The sequence below is a fragment of the Oncorhynchus mykiss genome, chromosome 15 (assembly GCF_013265735.2).
Source record: "Oncorhynchus mykiss isolate Arlee chromosome 15, USDA_OmykA_1.1, whole genome shotgun sequence".
Lineage (NCBI taxonomy): Eukaryota > Metazoa > Chordata > Actinopteri > Salmoniformes > Salmonidae > Oncorhynchus > Oncorhynchus mykiss.
Genome location: NC_048579.1, coordinates 65,300,911 through 65,324,578, shown reverse-complemented (window position 1 = coordinate 65,324,578; position 23,668 = coordinate 65,300,911). Strand labels below are relative to the sequence as shown.

The 23,668-nt window shown below is 43.2% G+C and overlaps 2 protein-coding genes across 9 annotated transcripts in view; one reads left to right on the top strand and one right to left on the bottom strand.

Annotated features, from left to right (window-relative positions):
* The window catches only part of LOC110518394 (voltage-dependent L-type calcium channel subunit alpha-1C), a 561,342-nt gene extending 541,464 nt beyond the window's left edge, over positions 1-19,878 (bottom strand). For 3 of the 4 annotated variants that reach the window (XM_036944960.1, XM_036944959.1, XM_036944961.1), the window contains exon 1: positions 19,077-19,877. In XM_036944960.1, the coding sequence (XP_036800855.1) occupies positions 19,077-19,134 (58 nt within the window). In that variant the 5' untranslated portion in view covers positions 19,135-19,877. Of the gene's footprint in view, positions 1-19,076 lie in introns of all 4 variants that reach the window. The other variant, XM_036944962.1, reaches the window with a different exon arrangement.
* A 1,566-nt stretch (positions 19,879-21,444) lies between these two features.
* LOC110517393 (mRNA-decapping enzyme 1B) overlaps positions 21,445-23,668 on the top strand; it is a 34,145-nt gene continuing 31,921 nt past the window's right edge. For 4 of the 5 annotated variants that reach the window (XM_036944964.1, XM_036944963.1, XM_036944965.1 and 1 more), the window contains exon 1: positions 21,751-22,171. In XM_036944964.1, the coding sequence (XP_036800859.1) occupies positions 22,013-22,171 (159 nt within the window). In that variant the 5' untranslated portion in view covers positions 21,751-22,012. Of the gene's footprint in view, positions 21,472-21,750; positions 22,172-23,668 lie in introns of those variants that run through there. The other variant, XM_036944967.1, reaches the window with a different exon arrangement.

The following is a 23,668-nucleotide window of genomic DNA, read 5'->3' as shown; positions in this document are numbered from 1 at the left end:
TAATGTCATGGAGAGGTTTAGTGAGAGTAGAATAAACCCATAGTAATGTCATGGAGAGGTTTAGTGAGAGTAGAATAAACCCATAGTAGTGTTAGTGAGAGTAGAATAAACCCATAGTAATGTTAGTGAGAGTAGAATAAACCCATAGTAATGTTAGTGAGAGTAGAATAAACCCATAGTAGTGTTAGTGAGAGTAGAATAAACCCATAGTAATGTTAGTGAGAGTAGAATAAACCCATAGTAGTGTTAGTGAGAGTAGAATAAACCCATAGTAGTGTCATGGAGAGGTTTAGTGAGAGTAGAATAAACCCATAGTAATGTTAGTGAGAGTAGAATAAACCCATAGTAATGTCATGGAGAGGTTTAGTGAGAGTAGAATAAACCCATAGTAGTGTTAGTGAGAGTAGAATAAACCCATAGTAATGTCATGGAGAGGTTTAGTGAGAGTAGAATAAACCCATAGTAGTGTCATGGAGAGGTTTAGTGAGAGTAGAATAAACCCATAGTAGTGTTAGTGAGAGTAGAATAAACCCATAGTAGTGTTAGTGAGAGTAGAATAAACCCATAGTAATGTTAGTGAGAGTAGAATAAACCCATAGTAGTGTTAGTGAGAGTAGAATAAACCCATAGTAGTGTTAGTGAGAGTAGAATAAACCCATAGTAATGTTAGTGAGAGTAGAATAAACCCATAGTAGTGTTAGTGAGAGTAGAATAAACCCATAGTAGTGTTAGTGAGAGTAGAATAAACCCATAGTAATGTTAGTGAGAGTAGAATAAACCCATAGTAGTGTCATGGAGAGGTTTAGTGAGAGTAGAATAAACCCATAGTAGTGTCATGGAGAGGTTTAGTGACAGTAGAATAAACCCATAGTAGTGTTATGGAGAGGTTTAGTGACAGTAGAATAAACCCATAGTAATGTCATGGAGAGGTTTAGTGAGAGTAGAATAAACCCATAGTAATGTTATGGAGAGGTTTAGTGAGAGTAGAATAAACCCATAGTAGTGTTAGTGAGAGTAGAATAAACCCATAGTAATGTCATGGAGAGGTTTAGTGAGAGTAGAATAAACCCATAGTAGTGTCATGGAGAGGTTTAGTGAGAGTAGAATAAACCCATAGTAGTGTCATGGAGAGGTTTAGTGACAGTAGAATAAACCCATAGTAGTGTTATGGAGAGGTTTAGTGACAGTAGAATAAACCCATAGTAATGTCATGGAGAGGTTTAGTGAGAGTAGAATAAACCCATAGTAATGTTATGGAGAGGTTTAGTGAGAGTAGAATAAACCCATAGTAGTGTTAGTGAGAGTAGAATAAACCCATAGTAATGTCATGGAGAGGTTTAGTGAGAGTAGAATAAACCCATAGTAGTGTCATGGAGAGGTTTAGTGAGAGTAGAATAAACCCATAGTAGTGTCATGGAGAGGTTTAGTGAGAGTAGAATAAACCCATAGTAGTGTTAGTGAGAGTAGAATAAACCCATAGTAATGTCATGGAGAGGTTTAGTGAGAGTAGAATAAACCCATAGTAGTGTCATGGAGAGGTTTAGTGAGAGTAGAATAAACCCATAGTAATGTTAGTGAGAGTAGAATAAACCCATAGTAATGTCATGGAGAGGTTTAGTGAGAGTAGAATAAACCCATAGTAGTGTTAGTGAGAGTAGAATAAACCCATAGTAATGTCATGGAGAGGTTTAGTGAGAGTAGAATAAACCCATAGTAGTGTCATGGAGAGGTTTAGTGAGAGTAGAATAAACCCATAGTAGTGTTAGTGAGAGTAGAATAAACCCATAGTAGTGTTAGTGAGAGTAGAATAAACCCATAGTAATGTTAGTGAGAGTAGAATAAACCCATAGTAGTGTTAGTGAGAGTAGAATAAACCCATAGTAGTGTTAGTGAGAGTAGAATAAACCCATAGTAATGTTAGTGAGAGTAGAATAAACCCATAGTAGTGTTAGTGAGAGTAGAATAAACCCATAGTAGTGTTAGTGAGAGTAGAATAAACCCATAGTAATGTTAGTGAGAGTAGAATAAACCCATAGTAGTGTCATGGAGAGGTTTAGTGAGAGTAGAATAAACCCATAGTAGTGTCATGGAGAGGTTTAGTGACAGTAGAATAAACCCATAGTAGTGTTATGGAGAGGTTTAGTGACAGTAGAATAAACCCATAGTAATGTCATGGAGAGGTTTAGTGAGAGTAGAATAAACCCATAGTAATGTTATGGAGAGGTTTAGTGAGAGTAGAATAAACCCATAGTAGTGTTAGTGAGAGTAGAATAAACCCATAGTAATGTCATGGAGAGGTTTAGTGAGAGTAGAATAAACCCATAGTAGTGTCATGGAGAGGTTTAGTGAGAGTAGAATAAACCCATAGTAGTGTCATGGAGAGGTTTAGTGACAGTAGAATAAACCCATAGTAGTGTTATGGAGAGGTTTAGTGACAGTAGAATAAACCCATAGTAATGTCATGGAGAGGTTTAGTGAGAGTAGAATAAACCCATAGTAATGTTATGGAGAGGTTTAGTGAGAGTAGAATAAACCCATAGTAGTGTTAGTGAGAGTAGAATAAACCCATAGTAATGTCATGGAGAGGTTTAGTGAGAGTAGAATAAACCCATAGTAGTGTCATGGAGAGGTTTAGTGAGAGTAGAATAAACCCATAGTAGTGTCATGGAGAGGTTTAGTGAGAGTAGAATAAACCCATAGTAGTGTTAGTGAGAGTAGAATAAACCCATAGTAATGTCATGGAGAGGTTTAGTGAGAGTAGAATAAACCCATAGTAGTGTCATGGAGAGGTTTAGTGAGAGTAGAATAAACCCATAGTAGTGTCATGGAGAGGTTTAGTGAGAGTAGAATAAACCCATAGTAGTGTTAGTGAGAGTAGAATAAACCCATAGTAGTGTTAGTGAGAGTAGAATAAACCCATAGTAATGTTAGTGAGAGTAGAATAAACCCATAGTAGTGTCATGGAGAGGTTTAGTGAGAGTAGAATAAACCCATAGTAATGTCATGGAGAGGTTTAGTGAGAGTAGAATAAACCCATAGTAATGTCATGGAGAGGTTTAGTGAGAGTAGAATAAACCCATAGTAGTGTTAGTGAGAGTAGAATAAACCCATAGTAGTGTTAGTGAGAGTAGAATAAACCCATAGTAGTGTTAGTGAGAGTAGAATAAACCCATAGTAGTGTTAGTGAGAGTAGAATAAACCCATAGTAGTGTTAGTGAGAGTAGAATAAACCCATAGTAATGTTAGTGAGAGTAGAATAAACCCATAGTAATGTTAGTGAGAGTAGAATAAACCCATAGTAATGTTAGTGAGAGTAGAATCAACCCATAGTAGTGTTAGTGAGAGTAGAATAAACCCATAGTAGTGTTAGTGAGAGTAGAATAAACCCATAGTAATCCACCTGTTGAATAACACATTGAACAGTTGTTCTCTCTGCACAAAATGATAATATGAGGTGTTGGGAGCTTCTGGACCGTGTCAACCAGCCTCCATCAACCTGGTTTCAACGAACGTCCAAACATCACAGCTCTACCACGTTCATACCATGGAGAGAAAAACACATGTTGAAATGTGCCAGACTGCAACGTAATCTAATGTCTGTATCTATCTACTCTGCTATACGAATGGGGCAACGTAATCTAATGTGTGTATCTATCTACTCTGCTATACGAATGGGGCAACGTAATCTAATGTGTGTATCTATCTACTCTGCTATACGAATGGGGCAACGTAATCTAATGTCTGTATCTATCTACTCTGCTATACGAATGGGGCAACGTAATCTAATGGGTGTATCTATCTACTCTGCTATACGAATGGGGCAACGTAATCTAATGTCTGTATCTATCTACTCTGCTATACGAATGGGGCAACGTAATCTAATGTCTGTATCTATCTACTCTGCTATACGAATGGGGCAACGTAATCTAATGTGTGTATCTATCTACTCTGCTATACGAATGGGGCAACGTAATCTAATGTCTGTATCTATCTACTCTGCTATACGAATGGGGCAACGTAATCTAATGTGTGTATCTATCTACTCTGCTATACGAATGGGGCAACGTAATCTAATGTGTGTATCTATCTACTCTGCTATACGAATGGGGCAACGTAATCTAATGTCTGTATCTATCTACTCTGCTATACGAATGGGGCAACGTAATCTAATGGGTGTATCTATCTACTCTGCTATACGAATGGGGCAACGTAATCTAATGTCTGTATCTATCTACTCTGCTATACGAATGGGGCAACGTAATCTAATGTCTGTATCTATCTACTCTGCTATACGAATGGGGCAACGTAATCTAATGTCTGTATCTATCTACTCTGCTATACGAATGGGGCAACGTAATCTAATGTCTGTATCTATCTACTCTGCTATACGAATGGGGCAACGTAATCTAATGGGTGTATCTATCTACTCTGCTATACGAATGGGGCAACGTAATCTAATGTGTGTATCTATCTACTCTGCTATACGAATGGGGCAACGTAATCTAATGTGTGTATCTATCTACTCTGCTATACGAATGGGGCAACGTAATCTAATGTCTGTATCTATCTACTCTGCTATACGAATGGGGCAACGTAATCTAATGGGTGTATCTATCTACTCTGCTATACGAATGGGGCAACGTAATCTAATGGGTGTATCTATCTACTCTGCTATATGAATGGGGCAACGTAATCTAATGGGTGTATCTATCTACTCTGCTATACGAATGGGGCAAAGTAATCTAATGTGTGTATCTATCTACTCTGCTATACGAATGGGGCAACGTAATCTAATGTCTGTATCTATCTACTCTGCTATACGAATGGGGCAACGTAATATAATGGGTGTATCTATCTACTCTGCTATACGAATGGGGCAACGTAATCTAATGGGTGTATCTATCTACTCTGCTATACGAATGGGGCAACGTAATCTAATGGGTGTATCTATCTACTCTGCTATACGAATGGGGCAACGTAATCTAATGTCTGTATCTATCTACTCTGCTATACGAATGGGGCAACGTAATCTAATGGGTGTATCTATCTACTCTGCTATACGAATGGGGCAACGTAATCTAATGTCTGTATCTATCTACTCTGCTATACGAATGGGGCAACGTTGCATGTAGAGGATGTCCTGCATTTGTTACTCAGGAGGATCCGTCCTTCTCTGAATGCAGACAGTCCTAGTCTGCAACACAAATGGCACCCTATTCCCTATAGGCCCTATGAGGCCTCGCCAAAAAAGTAGTGCACTACGTAGGGAATAGGGTACAATTTGAGACGCACACCTGTTCTCCATCTAGCTCGCTCCCCCTGCATCCTTCTCCCTCCCTGTCTGTTGTTGTTAATGATGTGTTCCCTGCATCCTTCTCCCTCCCTGTCTGTTGTTAATGATGTGTTCCCTGCATCCTTCTCCCTCCCTGTCTGTTGTTGATGATGTCACTGCATCCTTCTCCCTCCCTGTCTCTTGTTGATGATGTCACTGCATCCTTCTCCCTCCCTGTCTGTTGTTGATGATGTCACTGCATCCTTCTCCCTCCCTGTCTGTTGTTGATGATGTCACTGCATCCTACTCCCTCCCTGTCTGTTGTTGATGATGTCACTGCAGCCGCCTTTTTGCTCACTGCAACATACTTTATTCTAGACAACGACGGCACACACACACACACACACACACACACACACACACGCACACACACACACACGCCTGAGAAACCAAGTGTCTACAATGCTATGTTGGCTATGTTGAAATTATATCTCTCTCTCCATCCTTCAGAAGTTGGTGTCGGGGGGCCGACGCAGAGAGAAACAACACAGAGATGTAAACCAGCGTCACACACAACACAACACAACACAACACAACAGAGATGTAAACCAGCGTCACAACACAACACAACACAACAGAGATGTAAACCAGCGATGGACAGACCAGTGACAGACATCAGGATGTAATACAGGAGAGGATGGACAGACCAGTGACAGACATCAGGATGTAACACAGGAGAGGATGGACAGACCAGTGACAGACATCAGGATGTAATACAGGAGAGGATGGACAAACCAGTGACAGACATCAGGATGTAACACAGGAGAGGATGGACAAACCAGTGACAGACATCAGGATGTAACACAGGAGAGGATGGACAGACCAGTGACAGACATCAGGATGTAATACAGGAGAGGATGGACAGACCAGTGACAGACATCAGCATGTAACACAGGAGAGGATGGACAGACCAGTGACAGACATCAGGATGTAACACAGGAGAGGATGGACAAACCAGTGACAGACATCAGGATGTAATACAGGAGAGGATGGACAAACCAGTGACAGACATCAGGATGTAACACAGGAGAGGATGGACAGACCAGTGACAGACATCAGGATGTAACACAGGAGAGGATGGACAGACCAGTGACAGACATCAGGATGTAACACAGGAGAGGATGGACAGACCAGTGACAGACATCAGGATGTAACACAGGAGAGGATGGACAGACCAGTGACAGACATCATGCAGGAAGACCCCGCTGGTCCTGAGACATCAGACAGGATGTAACACATCAGACAGGATGTAACACATCAGACAGGGTGTAACACAGGAGAGGATGGAGAGGTTATTATAACACATTACTGACATCAACCCTGTAGAACACATCAGACAGGATGTAACACATCAGACAGGATGTAACACATCAGACAGGATGTAACACATCAGACAGGATGTAGTGGAACTATGAAGAGCAGGTGGAGTAGAACTACATACTGACAGTAACCTATAACATGGTCATACACACTGCTATCAGAGCCGTAAGGAGCCTGAAGTGCACTCTCCGAGCTGCTGACCTATATTCTGAGAAAAGGGGACAAGTGCAGTAGAAATATGTATATAGACAGAGACAGAGAGAGAGAGACAGAGAGAGAGAGAGAGAGAGAGAGAGAGAGAGAGAGAGAGACAGACAGAGAGAGAGACAGAGAGAGAGAGAGAGAGACAGAGACAGAGAGAGAGAGAGAGAGAGACAGACAGAGAGAGAGAGACAGACAGAGAGCGACTGTGACAAATACTCAGACCTAAGAGAATATTTCTTTCCCAAATTATAATTCAATACAAAGAATTTGAAACTATAAAAGATGAAGAAAAAATCAAATAGTTATTGGGTGAAAAGCCAAATATGTGTCCTCCTGCCACAACCTGAGGGACAGCCAGTGAAAAGTGCAATGTAATGTCAATAATATTTCCCATCTTGTTTTGTTTTGTCTTTCATACCATGTCATGTGTCTTCTCAGTCGTGTTGACACTGGTCCACTACCAGGTCATGTGTCTTCTCAGTCATGTTGACACTGGTCCACTACCAGGTCATGTGTCTTCTCAGTCAAGTTGACACTGGTCCACTACCAGGTCATGTGTCTTCTCAGTCATGTTGACACTGGTCCACTACCAGGTCATGTGTCTTCTCAGTCATGTTGACACTGGTCCACTAGCACTGCTTTAATGTATTGTTATTCTCATTAATATTGTTGTTAATGGTAATCACATGTCCACTACTACTATTATTATTGCTTATATTTATTTATATATATATATATATATATATTTTATATATAAATATAGATTTTTATTTTTCGATATGTATAATTGACAATGTAAGTAATAATGAACTTGCCATGTCAATAAAGTCAATTGAATTGAGAGAGAGAGAGAGAGAGAGAGAAGGAGAGAGAGGGAGAGAGAGAGACAGACAGACAGACAGACAGACAGACAGACAGACAGACAGACAGACAGACAGACAGACAGACAGACAGACAGACAGACAGACAGAGAGAGAGAGAGAGAGAGAGAGAGAGAGAGAGAGAGAGAGAGAGAGAGAGAGAGAGAGAGAGAGAGAGAGAGAGAGAGAGAGAGAGAGAGAGAGAGAGAGAGAGAGAGAGAGCGAGAGAGAGACAGACAGACAGACAGACAGACAGACAGACAGACAGACAGACAGACAGACAGAGAGAGAGAGAGAGAGAGAGAGAGAGAGAGAGACAGACAGACAGACAGACAGACAGACAGACAGACAGACAGACAGACAGACAGACAGACAGACAGACAGACAGACAGACAGACAGACAGAGAGAGAGAGAGAGAGAGAGAGAGAGAAGAAGAAAACAGATAGCTGTTGTTTTGTGGTCTCCATTCTCCTGCCTGCCACCCTTTGAGCTCCACGTCTAGGTTTCCAGCAGAACAAAGTGAAGTGATGCATTATGGGCCCAGTTCCCAGTTCAGATGTAGTAGTGTTTTGTTCTCTGGTTCTACACTGAATGATAAGTGACTTGGTAGTAGTCCCACGTAGCCCAACCCAATGAAAATTAATTAACAAACAGACTGCTTCTCCCCTAATAAATACCTCGTCGTTGACGGAAGGATTTATTCTTTATGTACTTATACACAAACACGTTCATTTGAACTTACTTCCTGTTGTTTGTCAAGAGCGAAATATGTTGAGGCTTACATTAGACATTTAACAATATAAGACTACTACTATTATCATGATGTTGTGTATAGGGAACCTAATTAGGGCCCCACTTTCCCCCATCCCTGGGGCCTGATTAGAGTTCCACTTTCCCCCATCCCTAGGGACTGATTAGGGCCCCACTTTCCCCCATCCCTGGGGCCTGATTAGAGTTCCACTTTCCCCCATCCCTAGGGCCTGATTAGGGCCCCACTTTCCCCCATCCCTAGGGCATGATTAGGGTCCCACTTCTCCCCCCATCCCTAGGGCATGATTAGGGTCCCACTTTCCCCTATCCCTAAGGCCTGATTAGGGTCCCACTTTACCCCATCCCTAGGGCATGATTAGGGTCCCACTTCTCCCCCCATCTCTAGGGCCTGATTAGGGTCCCACTTCTCCCCCATCCCTAGGGCCTGATTAGGGTCCCACTTCTCCCCCCATCCCTAGGGCATGATTAGGGTCCCACTTCTCCCCCCATCTCTAGGGCCTGATTAGGGTCCCACTTCTCCCCCCCATCCCTAGGGCCTGATCAGGGTCCCACTCTCTCCCCCATCCCTAGGGCCTGATTAGGGTCCCACTTTCCCCCATCACTAGGGCCTGATTAGGGTCCCACTCTCTCCCCCATCCCTAGGCCTGATTAGGGTCCCACTTTCCCCCATCCCTAGGGCCTGATTCAGATCCCACTTTCCCCCATCCCTAGGGCCTGATTAGGGTCCCACTTTCCCCCATCCCTAGGGCCTGATTAGGGTCCCACTTCTCCCCCATCCCTAGGGCCTGATTGGTAAACACACCTGATTTAAACTAAGATCATGGTCGCGATTGGCTGATTATTGGTGTGTGTTAGATGGGGAACAAGGGTGATACCAATCAGGCCTCCAAGAACGGGAGTTGCCCGGGCCTGGAAAAGACCCATTACACCAGACCTGGAATAGACCCATTACACCAGACTATCTTCTAGAAAGACCCATTACAAAGAGATTATCTTCTAGAATAGACCCATTACAACCAGACTATCTTCTAGAATAGACCCATTACAACCAGACCTGGAAAATACCCATTACACCAGACCTGGAATAGACCCATTACACCAGACCTGGAATTACAACCAGACCATTACAACCAGACTATTTTCTAGAATAGACCCATTACAACCAGATTATCTTCTAGAATAGACCCATTACAACCAGACTATCTTCTAGAATAGACCCATTACAACCAGAATATCTTCTAGAATAGACCCATTACACCAGACCTGGAATAGACCCATTACAACCAGACTATCTTCTAGAATAGACCCATTACAACCAGACTATCTTCTAGAATAGACCCATTACACCAGACCTGGAATAGACCCATTACAACCAGACTATCTTCTAGAATAGACCCATTACAACCAGACTATCTTCTAGAATAGACCCATTACAACCAGACTATCTTCTAGAATAGACCCATTACAACCAGACTATCTTCTAGAATAGACCCATTACAGCCAGACTATCTTCTAGAATAGACCCATTACAACCAGACTATCTTCTAGAATAGACCCATTACAACCAGACCAGATTAGACCCATTACAACCAGACTATCTTCTAGAATAGACCAATTACAACCAGACTATCTTCTAGAATAGACCCATTACAACCAGACCAGAATAGACCCATTACAACCAGACTATCTTCTAGAATAGACCCATTACAACCAGACTATCTTCTAGAATAGACCCATTACAACCAGACTATCTTCTAGAATAGACCCATTACAACCAGACTATCTTCTAGAATAGACCCATTACAACCAGACTATCTTCTAGATTAGACCCATTACAACCAGACTATCTTCTAGATTAGACCCATTACAACCAGACTATCTTCTAGAATACAACCCCATCCTCTTGGGATGCTGAACCCAGTCGGATGGTGAGATGGGCTGCAGCCCAAATATCATCTTATTCCCTATATAGTGCACTTCTTTAGACCAGGCCCCTATTCCCCATATAGTGGACTACTTTAGACCAGAGCCCTATTCACTATATTGGGTACCAGTTGGGCCGCAGTATGTAGGGAATAGGGTGACATTTGAGACCCCCATGGTGTGTTAGAGCTGGTCCAGTCACTCAGAGACCCCCCGTGGTGTGTTAGAGCTGGTCCAGTCACTCAGAGACCCCCCATGGTGTGTTGGAGCTGGTCCAGTGTGAGACCCCCATGGTGTGTTGGAGCTGGTCCAGTCAGAGACTCCCCATGGTGTGTTGGAGCTGGTCCAGTCAGAGACCCCCATGGTGTGTTGGAGCTGGTCCAGTCACTCAGAGACCCCCATGGTGTGTTAGAGCTGGTCCAGTAACTCAGAGACTCCCACGCTGTGTTAGAGCTTGTCCAGTCACTCAGAGACCCCCATGGTGTGTTTGAGCTGGTCCAGTCACTCAGAGACCCCCATGGTGTAATGGAGCTGGTCCAGTCAGAGACCCCATGGTGTGTTGGAGCTGGTCCAGTCAGAGACCCCATGGTGTGTTGGAGCTGGTCCAGTCAGAGACCCCCATGGTGTGTTGGAGCTGGTCCAGTCAGAGACCCCCATGGTGTGTTGGAGCTGGTCCAGTCACTCAGAGACCCCCCATTGTGTGTTGGAGCTGGTCCAGTCACTCAGAGACCCCCCATGGTGTATTGGAGCTGGTCCAGTCACTCAGAGACCCCCATGGTGTGTTGGAGCTGGTCCAGTCAGAGACCCATCAGAAATACATTAACACCAATAACAAACGATAATGCATAGGATATGAGTCTGGCAGGTACAGTGGCTTGCGAAAGTATTCACCCCCCTTGGCATTTATCCTATTTTGTTGCCTTGCAACCTGGAATTAAAATATATATTTTTGGAAGTTTGTATAATTTGATTTACACTAGATGCCTACCACTTTGAAAACGCTAAATATTTTTTATTGTGAAACAAACAATAAATAAGACAAAAAAAACAGAAAACTTGAGCGTGCATAACTATTCACCCCCCAATACTTTGTAGAGCCACCTTTTGCAGCAATTACAGCTGCAAGTCTCTTGGGGTATGTCTCTACAAGCATGGCACATCTAGCCACTGGGATTTTTGCCCATTCTTCAAGGCAAAACTGCTCCAGCTCCTTCAAGTTGGATGGGTTCCACTCATGTACAGCAATCTTTAGGTCATACCACAGATTCTCAATTGGATTGAGTTCTGGGATTTGACTAGGCCATTCCAAGACATTTAAATGGGTCCCCTTAAACCACTCAAGTGTTGCTTTAGCAGTTTGTCATTGTCCTGCTGGAAGGTGAACCTCCATCCTAGTCTCAAATCTCTGGAAGACTGACAGGTTTCCCTCAAGAATTTCCCTGTATTTAGAGCCAGCCATCATTTATTCAATTCTGACCAGTTTCCCAGTCCATGCCAATGAAAAACATCCCCACAGCATGATACTGACACCCCCATGCTCACTGTGGGGATGGTGTACTCGGGGTGATGAGAGGTGTTGGGTTTGCTCCAGCCATAGCGTTTTCCTAGATGGCCAAAAAGCTCAATTTTAGTCTTATCTGACCAGAGTACCATCTTCCATATTTTTGGGGAGTCTTCCACAGGCCTTTTGGCGAACACCAAACGTGTTTGCTTATTTTTTTATGTCTCTCTTCCATAAAGCCCCGCTCTGTGGAGTGTACGGCTTAAAGTGATCCTATGGACAGATACTCCAATCTCCGCTGTGGAGCTTTGCAGCTCCTTCAGGGTTATCTTTGGTCTCTTTGTTGCCTCTTTGATTAATGCCCTCCTTGCCTGGTTCATGAGTTTTGGTGGGCAGCCCTCTCTTGGCAGGTTTGTTGTGGTGCCATATTCTTTCCATTTTTTAATAATGGATTTAATGGTGCTCTGTGGGATGTTCAAAGTTTCTGATATTTTTTTATAACCCAACCCTGATCTGTACTTCTCCACAACTTTGTCCCTGACCTGTTTGGAGAGCTCCTTGGTCTTCATGGTGCTGCTTGCTTGGTGGTGCCACTTGTTTAGTGGTGTTGCAGACTCTGAGGCCTTTCAGAACAGGTGTATATACTGAAATCATGTGACAGATCATGTGACACATAGATTTCACACAGGTGGACTTAACTTTAACTAATTATGTGACTTCTGAAGGTAATTGATTGCACCAGGTTTAGGGTTATGGTTAGGGTAAAGGGTTAGGGTTAGGGTAAGGGGTTAGTGGTTAGGTTTATAATTAGGGTTAGGGTAAGGGTAAGGGGTTAGTGGTTAGGTTCAGGGTTATATTCAGGATTATAATTAGGGTTAGGGTAAGGGGTTAGTGGTTAGGTTTAGCGTTAGTGTAAGGAGTTAGGTCAAGGTTTAATGTTTGGGTTACGGCTTAAGGTTAGGGTTATGGGTTAGGGTTAGGGTTATGGGTTAGGGAAAATAGGATTTTTAATGGGAATTTATTTGAGGGCCCCACGAGAATAGAGGAACATGTGTCTGTGTGAGAGAGAGTCTGGCAGGTAGCTTGTGGGGAAAATGGTGGGTCTCTGATTACATAGGCTGACTGGGACCATAATGTGCTGTAATGACAGACAGCTCTCACTACTGTAGGACCATAGTGTACAGACAGCTCTCACTACTGACTGGGACCATAGTGTACTGTAATGACAGACAGCTCTCACTACTGTAGGACCATAGTGTACTGTAATGACAGACAGCTCTCACTACTGTAGGACCATAGTGTACTGTAATGACAGACAGCTCTCTCTACTGTAGGACCATAGTGTACAGTAATGACAGACAGCTCTCACTACTGTAGGACCATAGTGTACTGTAATGACAGACAGCTCTCACTACTGACTGGGACCATAGTGTACTGTAATGACAGACAGCTCTCACTACTGTAGGACCATAGTGTACTGTAATGACAGACAGCTCTCACCTCTGTAGGACCATAGTGTACTGTAATGACAGACAGCTCTCACTACTGTAGGACCATAGTGTACTGTAATGACAGACAGCTCTCACTACTGACTGGAACCATAATGTGCTGTAATGACAGACAGCTCTCACTACTGTAGGACCATAGTGTAATGTAATGACAGACAGCTCTCACTACTGACTGGGACCATAGTGTACTGTAATGACAGACAGCTCTCACTACTGTAGGACCATAGTGTACTGTAATGACAGACAGCTCTCACTACTGTAGGACCATAGTGTACTGTAATGACAGACAGCTCTCTCTACTGTAGGACCATAGTGTACTGTAATGACAGCTCTCACTACTGACTGGGACCATAGTGTACTGTAATGACAGACAGCTCTCACTACTGACTGGGACCATAGTGTACTGTAATGACAGACAGCTCTCACTACTGACTGGGACCATAGTGTACTGTAATGACAGACAGCTCTCACTACTGTAGGACCATAGTGTACTGTAATGACAGACAGCTCTCACTACTGACTGGGACCATAGTGTACTGTAATGACAGACAGCTCTCACTACTGACTGGGACCATAATGTGCTGTAATGACAGACAGCTCTCACTACTGTAGGACCATAGTGTACTGTAATGACAGACAGCTCTCACTACTGACTGGGACCATAATGTGCTGTAATGACAGACAGCTCTCACTACTGTAGGACCATAGTGTACTGTAATGACAGACAGCTCTCACTACTGACTGGGACCATAGTGTACTGTAATTACAGACAACTCTCACTACTGACTTGGACCATAGTGTACTGTAATGACAGACAGCTCTCACTACTGTAGGACCATAGTGTACTGTAATGACAGACAGCTCTCACTACTGTAGGACCATAGTGTACTGTAATGACAGACAGCTCTCACTACTGACTGGGACCATAGTGTACTGTAATGACAGACAGCTCTCACTACTGTAGGACCATAGTGTACTGTAATGACAGACAGCTCTCACTACTGTAGGACCATAGTGTACTGTAATGACAGACAGCTCTCACTACTGTAGGACCATAGTGTACTGTAATGACAGACAGCTCTCACTACTGTAGGACCATAGTGTACTGTAATGACAGACAGCTCTCACTACTGACTGGGACCATAGTGTACTGTAATGACAGACAGCTCTCACTACTGTAGGACCATAGTGTACTGTAATGACAGACAGCTCTCACTACTGACTGGGACCATAGTGTACTGTAATGACAGACAGCTCTCACTACTGTAGGACTATAGTGTACTGTAATGACAGACAGCTCTCACTACTGACTGGGACCATAGTGTACTGTAATGACAGACAGCTCTCACTACTGTAGGACCATAGTGTACTGTAATGACAGACAGCTCTCACTACTGTAGGACCATAGTGTACTGTAATGACAGACAGCTCTCACTACTGACTGGGACCATAATGTGCTGTAATGACAGACAGCTCTCACTACTGACTGGGACCATAGTGTACTGTAATGACAGACAGCTCTCACTACTGACTGGGACCATAATGTGCTGTAATGACAGACAGCTCTCACTACTGTAGGACCATAGTGTACTGTAATGACAGACAGCTCTCACCTCTGTAGGACCATAGTGTACTGTAATGACAGACAGCTCTCACTACTGTAGGACCATAGTGTACTGTAATGACAGACAGCTCTCACTACTGACTGGGACCATAGTGTACTGTAATGACAGACAGCTCTCACTACTGACTGGGACCATAGTGTACTGTAATGACAGACAGCTCTCACTACTGTAGGACCATAGTGTACTGTAATGACAGACAGCTCTCACTACTGACTGGGACCATAGTGTACTGTAATGACAGACAGCTCTCACTACTGACTGGGACCATAGTGTACTGTAATGACAGACAGCTCTCACTACTGACTGGGACCATAGTGTACTGTAATGACAGACAGCTCTCACTACTGTAGGACCATAGTGTACTGTAATGACAGACAGCTCTCACTACTGTAGGACCATAGTGTACTGTAATGACAGACAGCTCTCACTACTGTAGGACCATAGTGTACTGTAATGACAGACAGCTCTCACTACTGTAGGACCATAGTGTACTGTAATGACAGACAGCTCTCACTACTGACTGGGACCATAGTGTACTGTAATGACAGACAGCTCTCACTACTGTAGGACCATAGTGTACTGTAATGACAGCTCTCACTACTGTAGGACCATAGTGTACTGTAATGACAGACAGCTCTCACTACTGTAGGACCATAGTGTACTGTAATGACAGACAGCTCTCACTACTGTAGGACCATAGTGTACTGTAATGACAGACAGCTCCACACCGTACACACACACACTGTACACACACCGTACACACACACTGTACACACACACTGTACACACACACACTGTACACACACCGTACACACACACACTGTACACACACACACACACACACACCGTACACACACACACTGTACACACACACACACACACACGTACACACACACACTGTACACACACACACACACCGTACACACACACACCGTACACACACACACTGTACACACACCATACACACACACACTGTACACACACCGTACACACACACACCGTACGCACACACACTGTACACACACTGTACACACACACACTGTACACACACACACTGTACACACACACACACTGTACACACACACATACAATGTACACACACTGTACACACACTGTACACACACCGTACACACACACACACTGTACACACACTGTACACACACACACACTGTACACACACTGTACACACACCGTACACACACACACACTGTACACACACCGTAAACACACCGTACACACACACACCCACCCCGTACACAACCACCCTGCACACAGAGGTGGTAGGCCTAAGAGGTTGAGGACAGTGAGGACAGAAAGGTGGAGACAGTACTTCCTATAACAACAAACCAGCTTCCGCTTCTAATGCACAAATAAGGTACATAAGGTTTATATCAGGAATGACTGGTACATTACAATACTGGCCTACATCTTCCTCACCGCATCACACACTAGTTTATTTCAGGCATAAATAAAATGAGGAAATATGTATAGGCCTGTGATGTTATCTGTCTGACATCAACAGAACTCGAAGTCTTCCTGAGTTTGGCCTAATATATATATATATTTACAACTGCCTGGTTCACACCTCTGACAACGGTTCTATTTAGCTGTAATGGGTCATCTCCTGATCTGCTATGCTATAGGCTAGCTATAGCTTATCGGCAAAGACATATGTCACTGAGGTCGCACTGAATAGAACGTCAATAGGCCTACAAAGCGTGGTCCATTCAGGATTACTCTGCTGACCGAATGAAATGGTATAGGGAATATAGTCTAATCCGTAATCAATAATAAACGAAAGGACACTGAACGGAATTAGGCGGTCACCAGCCCGAAGGCTAACCACGCCACTTGGGTTAGCAGGAGGGCTGGAGCCGCTCACACTAGGTAGTGTGGCAACAGGCAGGACTAGATCAGACCGCGGGGACGACAGCAGCCTAGTCTAAAAGCTACATCTTTTAAAACCTGATGTCCTTTCGTTTACTTTCGTAACATAATACAACTTGGCCGTGACCGCACTATGTAACACGATGATGTGCTAAATGTATGGGAGAAGAAAAGCTGAGGTCGTAAAATTTAGGCTACTTAAAATCAAAGTCGAGAACAGCAAAACAGCGGGAAAAAACGAACAAACAGTTGTTCACACCGTGACCTGAAATCCCTTGAGAGCTGTTAGAGGACAGACGGCACCATATCCCATGTATAGTGCGCTAGAAAAATGTGGTGTCATTTGAGACCAAATCAGAATTTAGCAGCGAGGAGCCTTCTCCCCTTTTCCTCTGGAAAAAAAGGAAGCTCGAGCTCATTGCGTAAAAAAAACAACATGAGAATAGATGTGGATCTCATCTGACGGAAAATTCAAATAAACCAGGATATGATGATAATAACAATAATAGGTTGGTTATTTCAACAACAGGCTATTAGAGAAGAAGCACCATTGGTTTCCCAGGCATGTTCAGTGTGTGGCACCCAGATACGGAGGTCATGGCAGGGCGGCCTATCAAAGATAACCTGTCCATGGTGCTGAAAAGGCCGCCCGAGGCTGCGCAATGCCAGGAGCACCAAATCAACAATTAATGGCGAATGAAAGAGCCTATAGGCTACAATTCAAGGAGGAAAGTTGAACTACATTTCGTTACGAGTTTGCTAAAGTTGACATAATAGTATAGGTCAACAACAACCAGCCATCGGTGCAGAAATATTATCAGAGGAATCCCCATGTGTGATGCTGCGTTACGCAATGTAGACTGCTATGACCAATACGCCTCCTATGAGACAGATAACAAAGATTAATAGCGAGTGTCAGGGGGTTGACACCAAGATGATGTGTAGGCTATGTAATAGTTATACTCTGAGACCAAACCAACCAACTGCTGCGACACATATGCTGAGGCACAAGCTTAGGCAGGATTCCATGTACGAGACCACCGTCTGCTGCTCGCAGCTCGAGCACTCTCTCTCTCTCTCTCTCTCTCTGTTGCTATGGGCCCCCGCCCCTCCTCTCTCTGCTGACGCCACGGTGTCGGTGGCACCGATAAAGGACAAGGCAACTATAACCTACTCCGTAGTTTGTAATCACAAGTTAAGACAATGATCTAGTAAATCACTGCATTGTAGGCTATTTCGTCATATAGCCTAAGGACACTGTAGTGATTTAGCCACTGTTGTGAGTTAGTAATGCTCAGCTCAACGTGGGAAGAGTCAAATAGCCTACTGCGCAACATGCATGCAACAGACAGACCCTTGATCAGAATAGGCCTATAGGCTATTGCTTGATGCATAGTCAACGTAATTATGTCCCACGTTATCCGTATCTTGTTTGAGATTTTAAACGCAAAATCCCAAAATATAGATTCTAGTGTGATGACAATTGAGGCCCTGCGCATAGCCTGTGACTTTAATTAGATTATAAATGCCTAAACTAACCTGTTCATGTGCCATGTCTTGCCCATGAATGCAAATTACATGTAACCTACTTTAGCCCTATACGTTTCACACGCGAGCATCGATCCATGATAAATGAATCGATAGGTGATCGAAAATATCGATGCGCATCAGTGTGGCTATCATTTTGTGCATGCACTCAGACCGTGCGTTTCCTCCATTGCATCCTGTAAACGGGCTTGATTTGAATGCTCCAAGCATTAAAACTGAATCGATCCACAAGTTTGTAAACGATTACAACATTGGCATTAGGGTAAAAATGCATGTGTGAAACCATATTTATCCAATAGGGGTGCGATCATGTGTCAGTCCGTTGGTTACCTGTCGGCTAATAATAATGATGATCTGTTGCTGCTAGGCTAACCTAACTACGGCTGCCTGAATGTGTGCAGATACAACTGTGAAAACGCATTGACACTTCCAATAACCTGTTATGGTTTGTGTCATATGTCCATCTGTTTAAAAGACAAGGTAACAAGCCATTCCGTCTCCAACACATACCAGAATAAATATCATGCATCTCCCCCAACAACACAGACACACACACAGCTTGAAAACAACTGAATATCAAAAAAAAAAGACATTACCTTGATGGTTCTCAAGGGTGTCCTCTGGTATGTACATGTTTTTGCTTTCATTTACCATAAATGTGGTCCAGCTTTATCCGTAGGTGAATGGAGAAAAGGCTTGTAAAAAGGAGTAGAGAGGAAGAAAAAAAAGAAACCAAAGAGAAGGAAAATAAAAAAAGAATAACGCCCGGACAGCTTTCGATATCCCTTTTTTTTTTGTTGCGTTTCAGTAAATATTACCTGATCCCCATTCTGGAGTTGGAACACATAAATAGATATTCGCTTGAACCACCTAAGAAGACGAACCAGTGCATCCTCGGAACATCCGGGCCCTACCTAAGAAACATGGCACTAGCACCATTTGCTGCTAGCCTACCTATGAATCAAAATCCTATCAATTTGCCCGCAGATGTTTTAAATAGGGTGCATCAAAAGCCGGACCAATGACACCAAACCCCGCGCGCTGCCACTGATGTTGTAAAAGGAATAGAAGCAAAGATTCAAGCTCTCAGCGCAACAAAAAAAAAGATCTATATTCCAGAACTGCTGCTCACACAGGGTTAAATCTTCCAATAGAATCGATTCCACCAAATGCTGTCCAAAAAAACAGGCAAATACACGTGGCGTGCCTCATTTACAGATACTTTCTGTCATCAATTCCAGGCCAAAATCGTACGAAACGGGAGTTGTTCAATAGCCCTGTGGAGAGCGGCCGCTTGTACCTTTCTGCAGTGATATTGTCTGGTGAGAGGAAAGAGAGGGAGAGCGCACAAGAGAGAGGGGGGTGACGACCAAGCCCCCTCCCCTGTAGACGATCTGACTGGTTCCAGATGTTAGCCTGTTACAACGTTAGAAAACAGAGTTAAACCGTCCATGATTTTCCAGACTTGCTATCTCTGGAGAGGGAGCTAAATAATCACAGTGAAGTCAGATCGGGCTTGTGCTTTGATTTCTGGAGGATGTAACAAGGAAGGAGGAAATCAGTTAAACCTGACTTGAATTATATCTGGATGGATTCAATCCCAAGCGTGAGACCTGTATCACTGACAATAGCAGGCTAACCAGTGTGTAAACATGCAGGTTTTTAAAATGCCTTAGTGGCTTAATATACACATTTATGGGAAGCCGATGGAAGATAATTAAGTTTACACCTTAGTCGGCTACATGTTGATTTCCAAGACCTCGATTTTACGCGCGTCAAACGTGGCCAAAATATGCGTAATGTTTACACCCAGATGGGAACCGCAAAACATGCTCAATTTGATTCGGCACGAACGTGTTACACAGATACAACCACCATTTCAAGTGAATCCCTATAGGCCAGAAACAAATAGGTTATGTTGCGATATTCAAATAGAAAATAAGACAGGCTATAGCCTACAGTATATGCAACCCCATCTCATTCACGTCGAGAACGACTTTCAGGGCCCTACCCTGATAATGACCACAGCAGAACACTGCAATGAAAAATCCTTGAGTCCTCAAAAGATTGTTCCGTTTAGAGAAACTATTACATAATCGACCTCAGTCTATAAATGTCCTAGGTCAACTTGGCGTTGTGTTTAAAACGAGCCAGATAGAGGGACTGGCATTTTAGTGCAGGTCGTGGGAACTAAGGATGGGGATAGAGTACTCTGGCTTTGTCCAAAATAGAACTCTATTCCCTAAGTCGTTTGTCACTTGGGAGGCAGACTGGATGCTGCTGTGCTGTGTTTGCCATATTAGTTATTGTCCCTTCTGTGACTCAGGGCTGGTTCTGAGAACCAACTCCCCATCCCATCCCATCCCTCCTCTCATCTCCCACCAACCATCAGTCACAGACACCGGGCCATACTCACTCCTAATGGATCTCTGACTGTGTCTGAAGAATTGTTAGATGAGATGAAGGAAATAAGTTTGCAGGTCACCTAAATTCTGTTTGGGGGATGAGTTTAATTAGAACATATAGCTTTCTAGCACAAAAGGTGTCCAAAAACAGTCATTGTGCTTATGAATTTTGGACAAATACTAGATGTATAGGCTACTAGGTAAAAAACAAATCCAGCGTAATGAAGATATGTCGAGGGCTGCCTGGTATGCTACTGTTTATGGTGCTATGCCTGTTCACTGCGCACACCTATAGCAGGTGAAACCTTTGGTCACTATAGGCTATCAATAACCCTGGCACTGCCAGAATCACAATCTATCCATAGAAACATATAGAACTAAGTGTTGAATCGCTTGTCATTGATATTATACACTAAATATAGCCTAGCTCCGTACCCAAGAAAAAGGCGGCAGCATTGGGGTAAATAAAAAATACAACGTTTTTCAAAGGAAGTAGCGCCCTCTAGAGCCACCATTGCAGACTGCATAGGTTTTTTCCATCCATTTGGGCAGCAGACATATTCAAGTCTATGATATGCGCCAAATTGTAAGTATCTGCTAAACAACGTATTAACTCGACTAATTAACAAAATAACGAATCTGAATTTTCAGACCGATATAAAAGTGACGTTGAAGTAAACCTTTAACATTTCAGGACAAAATGGAATTCAATGGATTAAACGATGGAATCTAACAAGATGTCAAAGTCATAATTTTGGTGTAACATGCTTGGCCAATAAACATCCTTCATCATCATCTGCTTCGGCCTGATGAAGCGGTCAATCTATTTCTCGAGATTGATTAACGTTCCTTATAGCCATCTACGCTCAACTCATCGTGCCTAATTGTTTACAATCTGTTCGACGAAACATGGCTGCTGTCAAGTGAGCTGTTGATGGTGTTCCGAACAGTTACAATTCACTTATATGTTATCTTTAATGATTCATTTTAAATATTTTAATTAATAACAGTGTATTTTAACGGGGATAGTTTCAATAGTTTTCGTTTTACTTTGGAACCGTCACAGATTCCTTCACCCGTGATAACGCGCCAGTTAGCATCACTAGCTAACTAGCTCAAGGAGAACAATGACGGCAAGCTCATCGGGTGGAAACACCTGTCTCACTGCTAAAGGTTTGGACATTAGTCTCGCAGCCCTGCAAAGACAAGATCCTTACATCAACAACATTGTCGATGTGGCGAGTCAAGTGGCGTTGTATACTTTCAACAACCGATCCAATGAATGGGTGAGTTAAGGGATGCTACCGCTGCTCTGTTCGCGCTCCCTTCTCTTTTCAACAAAGTTGCATGTTAAGTAACATCTTAGCGGACTGATATGGATGCCACATTATAAACTAGTTTGCCAGGTTGAATTCACGTGGTTTTGGGAGATGTGGCTAGCCATAGCTATTATTCCAAGAAGCTAGAAAGCTAGCTAGCTAACATCACCCTATATCGCTTTCACGTCCCAGTCGGAACTAGGAAACTCAAATGTCCGACTTGCTAACTGGTTGGACGCGGCACGTGTATAACCAACCTATTAACGAGTCGGACATGATCTAGTTCCGACTGACACGTTAACTTGGCAATAATGCCAGACCCACTATCTGCATTCGAGATGTCGTTGATGAATATGTCGCGTTTCAAACGGGGAACTATATAAAAAAAAAAAAAAATACAAGGTCAAATCATGACGTCAGTGATTTCTAGTCCGGAGTTCCCGAGTTGGATGACCGTTCAAATCGATTTTTCCCAGTCCGAAAGTTTCTTATTTTATTTTCCGAGTTCCCAGTTGTTTTGAAGGCGGCATATCGCCCACGAAGCTCCGATTCAAACTCACACGAGACAGCTCAGCAAGCGTTTTGTCAGAATCGGTTTGTGACTCACAAATTATCGAGTTTCGCACAGCAACTATCTTAATTTACTACCGTTACGGCCGATAGCGATGGAGTTGAGGATGAAGTGTTTTGAAGATGCATCTTTCCTAAAACACCATGTAGAGAGGAGGTTGCTAAAATGCTCAGCATTGTCAATCCGACGTCTGCAGTGGCCATACAGCATTTACTGTTGTGCGGCCTCTGCAGAAGTCAAAGCAAACATGCATTTTGCGCTTTGCAGAGCTGTTGTCAAGTGAGTTTGTGTTTTATACAGGATCTCCCGCCCCCACCTACATCAACCAATCATGTCAATGTTGAGATGTATGCAGCCCTCCACATTATTGCAAAGTATGGAGCTTGATTTGTCTGGAGGCTCCACAATTGCATCTCACCCTCCATTCGAACCCTCCGTCCACATTAACCGGATCAAACATAAATAGTCTTTAAGTGCATGTTTGAGCATGTGTCTATACTGATAGGATGGAAAGGGAGCTCAGCTTTCTCCATTCAATCATTTCCTTAACATTTAGAACTATTTCACAATACTGACGATTGATCAGCTCCTAGAGAGATATTACCACCTATCGTTTCAAATATTGAGGCAACTTATTCTAATGTTTACCCTACAAAAAGAGCTAAATCACAGGTTTGGCACGTTATTGTGCATGTTAAAGCCAATTTATGCTTGATCCAAAATGTAGTCAGAGGTTCCTATGGAAACGCGTCATACTCATGGTCAACAACTCAAACGCACACATACCGGGCCACATAGTACACATTGTCCTCCAGCCAGTTATTATTTGTTAGATGTGGTGGACAAGAGTATATATCACTACTACTAGTTTGTAAACAGCTGACAGTTTTCAG